Source organism: Microtus ochrogaster, unplaced genomic scaffold, assembly GCF_000317375.1.
Source record: "Microtus ochrogaster isolate Prairie Vole_2 unplaced genomic scaffold, MicOch1.0 UNK64, whole genome shotgun sequence".
NCBI lineage: Eukaryota > Metazoa > Chordata > Mammalia > Rodentia > Cricetidae > Microtus > Microtus ochrogaster.
The window spans coordinates 1,834,065-1,840,552 of record NW_004949162.1 but is presented as its reverse complement, the minus strand read 5'-3'; the positions used below and the strand labels follow the sequence as shown (position 1 = coordinate 1,840,552).

The 6,488-nt window shown below is 37.6% G+C and overlaps 1 protein-coding gene and 1 pseudogene across 1 annotated transcript in view; one reads left to right on the top strand and one right to left on the bottom strand.

Moving 5' to 3' along the window:
• Nucleotides 1-3,789: 3,789 nt before the first annotated feature.
• LOC101987952 lies at nt 3,790-5,120 on the bottom strand (annotated as a pseudogene).
• Nucleotides 5,121-5,182: 62 nt separating this feature from the next.
• The window catches only part of LOC101985117 (recombining binding protein suppressor of hairless-like), a 2,580-nt gene continuing 1,274 nt past the window's right edge, over nt 5,183-6,488 (top strand). The window contains 2 exon segments of the mRNA XM_013354715.1: nt 5,183-5,578; nt 5,580-6,262. Of these exon segments, the coding sequence (XP_013210169.1) occupies nt 5,183-5,578; nt 5,580-6,262 (1,079 nt within the window).

Sequence of the window (6,488 nt, the reverse complement as noted above, 5' to 3'; positions counted from 1 at the left end):
TTCTTTCTTTCTTTCTTTCTTTCTTTCTTGACCCAAGAGTGTTTCAGTAGTTGACTGTTCAGTTTACATGAGTTTGTAGGCTTTCTGGGAGTAGTATTGTTGTTGAATTCTAACTTTCCTCCATGGTGATCTGATGAAACACTGTGGATTACTTCAATTTTTTTTGTATCTATGTGTGTTTGCTGTGTTACCAAGAATGTGATCAATTATAGACAAGGTTCCATGAGGTGCTGAGAAGAAGGTATATTCTTTTTTGTTTGGGTGGAATATTTTATAAATGTCTGTTAAGTCCATTTGATTCATTACATCTTTTAATTCTTTTATTTTTCTGTTAAGTTTCTGTCTGTTTGACCTGTCCATTGTTGAGAGAGGAGTGCTGAAATCTCCTATTAGTATGTGGGGTTTGATGTGTGATTTAAGTTTTTGTAATGTTTCTTTATCATATGTGGGTGCTCTTTATTAAGGGCATAAATATTCAGAATTGAGACTTCATCTTGAATTATTCCTGTTATGAGTATAAAATGTCCTTTACCATCTCTTCTTATTGATTTTAGTTTGAAATCAATTATGTTAGATATTAGGATAGCCATACCCACTTGTCCCACTTGTTTCTTAGGTCCATTTGATTGGAAAACCTTTTCCGAACCCTTTATTCTGAGCTAGTGTCTGTCTTTTCTTCTTGTAAACAGCAGAAAGCTGAATCCTGTTTTTGTATCCATTTTCTTAGCCTGTGTCTTTTTATAGGTAAATTGAGACCATTGATATTAAGTGATATTAATGACCAGTGGTTGTTACTGGTTATCCTTCGGTAGTGATGTTTGTGTGTTTCCCTTTTTTGGGTTATGTTGGTGGGAGGTTATTTGATATCTGTGTTATTTTGGTTGTAGTTAGCTTCCTTTGTTTTATGTTTTCCTTCTAGTATTTTCTGTAAAGCTGGGTTTGTGGATACATATTGTTTAAATCTGTTTTTGTCATTGAATATCTTGTTTTCTTCTTAAATGGTGAATGAAAGATTTGCTGGTTATAGTAGTCTGTGCTTGCTTCCATGGTCTCTTAGTTTCTGCAGCACATCTATCCAGGACCTTCTGACTTTCATGGTTTCCATTGAGAAGGCATGTGTAATTCTGATAGGTTTACCTTTATATGTTACGTGATCTTTTTCCTTTGCAACTCTTAATATTCTTTTTTCTGTATGTTTTGTGCTTTGACAATTATATGGCAAGGTTTTTTTTTTTTTTATTTTTGATCCAGTCTCTTTGGTGTTCTGTAAGCTTCTTGTACCTTCATAGGGACATCCTTCTTAAGGTTGGGAAAGTTTTCATCTATAATTTTGTTGAATATATTTTTGGGGCCTTTGAGCTGAAGTTTTTCTCTTTCTTCTACTATTATTCTCAGGTTTGGTCTTTTCATGGTATCCCAGATTTCCTGAATGTGATGTGTTAAGAATTTGTTGGATTTAGTGCTTTCTTTCACCAATGTGTCTATTTCCTCAATACTATCTTCAGCGTCTGAGATTCTTTCTTCTATCTTTTGTATTCTTTTGGTTACACTTGTCTCTGTAGTTTCTGTTCATTTACCCAGACTTCCCATTTCCAGAGTTCCCTCTGTTTGTGTTTTCTTTATTACCTCTATTTCAGTCTTCAAATCTTGAATTGTTTTCTTCACCTGTTTGATTGCTTTTTTCTTGGGTTTCTTTGAGGGATTTATTAGTTTCTTCCAGCTTTCTGTTTGTCCTTTCCTCCATTTCTTTAAGGTAGTTTTGCACTTTCTCCTTATAGGTCTCCATCATTTTCATAAAGTTAGGTTTAAAGTTGCTTTCTCTTACATCTTCTGTGCTAGGATGATCAAGTCATCAGGAGTAGAAGGAGAGAGAGCAGGAGCAAGGAACTCAGGACCGCGAGGGGTGCACCCACACACTGAGACAATGGGGATGTTCTATCGGGAACTCACCAAGGCCAGCTGACCTGGGTCTGAAAAAGCCTGGGATAAAACTGAACTCGCTGAACATAGCAGACAATGAGGACTACTGAGAACTCAAGATCAATGGCAATGGGTTTTTTATCCCACTGCACTTACTGGCTTTGTGGGAGCCTAGGCAGTTTGGATACTAGACCTGGATGGAGGTGGGTGGTCCTTGGACTTCCCACAGGGCAGGTAACCCTGATTGCTCTTTGGGCTGGCGAGGGAGGGGGACTTGATTGGGGGAGGGGGAGGGAAATGGGAGGCGGTGGCGGGAAAGAGACAGAAATCTTTAATAAATAAATAAAAAAAATCCAAATACAGTCATGGTGCATGCAACTCGTTTACTTTATGCTTCAAGTGATATGATTCATAATGGGTAGTCAATATTTATTTAGCTGAGGAACTATACTAGTTTCTTTAGATGAATTCCAAGAATATCAAGTGCTGTGAATTTTAGATGGTAGGGAAGAATAATAATCACAAGTTTTGCTGTTTGTTTTGTTCGTATTGCTGCATGCTACTCCATAGTTTTGGTTTAAAATTCTATTTTGCTACACTTAATTTGTCATGAATTTTAGTAGAAAGCATGTTACTCATAACCAGTGTCTTGACATTCATGTAGGAAAATACAATGATTGAGAATGGCTTGATGATTTGGGTGGGAGTGTTTTGTGTAATTGTTTACTTGCATGCCTATTGATGTCTGGGTTTGACTACCAATTGAGGTCAGTATCCAAAAAAAAAATCTGATGTAGCTTCTCCATGTGATATGATTCAGAATGCCTCAAATATGGTAACCTTTAGAAAGTCAGAATTCTTACATGGTTAACTGAGGCTCTATGAGTTTATCAGAATTGAACTTCCTGCTTTTACTCAATTTTAGACATCATAGAGAATCCTTTTACCTAACTCTCTTTATCTTATGTCACTGCTTGTCTGAACTCACAGAGTATATGACATAGTCTATACCTCTCAATGGCTTAGATTACTTGATCACCCTGATTCAATGTCAACCTCAATGAATGCAAGAAATTTGGGTGAAACTGATATCTTTGGACAATAAAATCTGGCACAACCAGTGATAGTATGAAATCTACAAGGTTTGTGGATTGCTTGTATCTACAGTCTTATCACTAATATTCTCATTATATTTTATTCAAACAACAAGAAGTTTAAATGAAAGACAACTAAGGATTAAGAGAATATGATCTCTAAACTGAAAGAAAAATTGTGAAGGTGCATCCATTCATTATTTGATATATGCTAGTTGAACAATTGCAGGTTGTAATAATTATTAGAAGCCATTTTGTTCCCATGAACTGGGAACAGATGAAGTGGGATGGGTTTTAAAAATAAGTGCCTAAAAGGAGAAATAAATGAGCCTCTGTAGTTTATTATTTACCTCATTTTATTGGCTTGATAAGATGCAAATTATTTTTAGAAAGCTGTCACTCATTTACTCCAAAGTGAATTTTTACAATAAATAATTCTTAGTTCCAATACTCTTTTGTAATAAGTCTTGCTTTAGTTTTCACAAATGTGATTTTCATTCACAGTTATTTTCTCCATTGTTGTTAGGATATTATCTAGATTTAAGAACTCTCAACTGATGAGAAAGACATGTCTGTCTTTAGATGAGGTAAGATGCAAAAGAAATTATATACTAAATTGGCTAACTTAATCTGTAATTTTCAAAAATTTCTAAAGGAAGAAAACTGTTGGTAATCATTATTTATTGTTTAGAGTCACTTCCCTTTAATTAATGGCTTCAGCTGCAAGGGCTACAGCCTGAGAGGGTTCTTGTTGGGACCAATTAAGTCCTGGTCTTCACCTGGATGTTGGGATTAATTGAGTCCTGGCTGTCAGCTGCTCTACCCTGCTAGAACCTTCTAAGTTACTAGAAGCTGTGTTTACTTCCTCTGCAGTTTCCAAGTCTTCTACTTGAATCTCATGATCTAACATCTCTGAAAAATGGTCTCTGATTTCTTCAGCTGATTCATTACCAAATTTATAATCACATAACCTTACAGCGGATCCAGGAAAGGGAACGAAAATTCAGTGAGGAAGTTCATTTTTTTTCTGGATTTTCATTCAAAAGCAGGTCATCAAAAAGTATTTCACAGCGATCAGCAACTGTGTTCAAAATATCTCTCTTCACTGCCTGCTTGGCATCTTTAACCTTGGGTCTGTTGCTGTGGATGAAAGCTCGACATTTCACATCCCCCCGCCCCCCGAAGGTTTACAGAACCACTACAGATCTGGACTGTGGCTGTGGATCTGTGGTCTGAACTCAGGGGCTACTGTGTTCGCACTAGAACATCAAAAGAATCAGCAGTTGCTTGAGTATTTCCTCTAGATTTTTTCTGTCCTTCTAATAGGTCACAATCTTCATCTTTAACTTATCCATTAATCAAATAAACACCATTTTCTATTTGCTTGGCCCAGCATACAAGTCCACTCTTTGTATCTTTTTTTTCCAGAGAATAACTGACAGAAGTAGCCCACAGTGGGATGTGGATATTAATGTGAACAGTACACTCTAGATACAGCCAGGAGGTAGATACTCAGTTTTGATATTTCCAATCTGCAGGTCTTGCTAAACTCTTTGGATCATGGACATCATAAGTTCGACAAGATAATTTTTTTGTATAAGAACATATATGAAGTATTTCTCATTCTGAGACCTCTTCCTCTGTGACATTCCATAGTCTTTTTCTATTCATAGATTTTTCCACAGAAAATATTAGTCTGTGCAGGGCATTTTGAAAATCATCTGCTATTTCTAAAGTTGTAATAATAAATATTCCAAGAACCACAAGTCCTTCAGGGAGCATTCTGGATACCTGGCTGACATGTTCTGTGGCCCATTCTTCATCCAAGGTATCCAACTTACCATTGGGATGCTTGAGGTTCTCATTGTGTTCCTCTTTTGGTGGTGTTCTAGTGGCAAGAATCACATAATCATTTTGTGAAGAACACTGTCTTATCAAAAGACCAGAGACAAAAGATTTTCCCTGGAGACTGATGCTTGAAATATATTGGCCAACACTCTCTTCTACAATGTAGATTCTTCCCCTTATTGGCAGACAGTTCAGTAGCTTGTTCTCAGAATGTGCACACGTGACCAACAAATCCCTCGAACGTTCTGTCAGCAAGAGAATTTGAGTACAAATAGCTGCCCTCAAGGGTCAGATGCCACTAGGTCCTGCTTCTACAGTCAATGGACTACATGGAGGGTTCACCCGCGGAGAAGCTGCCTGCGCATGCTCCATCGCTGGGGAAGTTTTGGGAGCGGCCTCCACGTAAGCGACTCACTAGAGAAGCTATGCGAACTTATTTAAAAGAACGAGGGGATCAAACAGTACTCATTCTTCACGCAAAAGTTGCGCAGAAGTCATATGGAAAGGAAAAACAATTTTTTTGCCCTCCTCTGTGTGTGTATCTTATGGGCAGTGGTTGGAAGAAAAAAAAAGAACAAATGGAAAGAGATGGTTGTTCGTAACAAGAGTCACAACCCTGTGCCTATATTGGAATAAGAAACACTGGTCAAGAAATGCAGTGGCTAAACTTGGAAGGGAAGAACTACTCCACAGCTAAAACATTGTACATACCTGATTTCAGACAAGAGAAACCATTTCAGGTTGTCTGTAAAAATGTTCTATGGCAACTGTGATGACATTGGTGTGTTCGTCAGCAAGTGGATAAAAGTCATTGCCAAACCTTCCAAAAAGCAGTCATTAAAAAATGCTGACTTGTGCATTGCCTCAGGAACAAAGGTGGCTTTGTTTAGTCCGCTTAGATCCCAGAGAGTAAGTACCAGATACCTGCATGTAGAAGGAGAAAACTTCCATGCTAGTTCACAACAATGGGGAACATTTTATATGCATCTCCTGGACGATGATGAATCAGAAGGAGAGGAGTTCACAGTCCGAGATGGTTACATCCACTATGGACAGACTGTCAAACTTGTGTGCTCAGTGACTGGCATGGCACTTCCAAGATTGATAATTAGAAAAGTTGATAAGCAGACAGCTTTACTGGATGCATATGGCCCCGTATCACAACTCCACAAATGTGCATTTTACATTAAGGATACTGAAAAAATGTACTTGTGCCTTTCTCAAGAAAGAATAATCCAATTTCAGGCCACTCCATGTCCGAAAGAACCAAATAAAGAAATGATAAATGATGGAGCTTGCTGGAAAATTATTAGCACAGATAAGGCAGAGTATACATTCTATAAGGGAATTGGCCCTGTCCTTGCCCCAGTCACTCCTGTGCCTGTCATAGAAAATCTTCAGTTGCCTATGTGTTTGTCTTTGGATTCACCTTCTTATTTAGCTTCTTTAGGATCGCGAATTATAAGCTCAATGTCCTTTATGGCTAGAAACCAAATATGAGTGAGTACATCCCATGTTCCTCTTTTTGGGTCTGGTTTACCTCACTCAGGATAGTGTTTTCTATTTCCATCCATTTGTATGCAAAATTCAAGAAGTCCTTGTTTTTTACTGCTGAGTAATACTCTA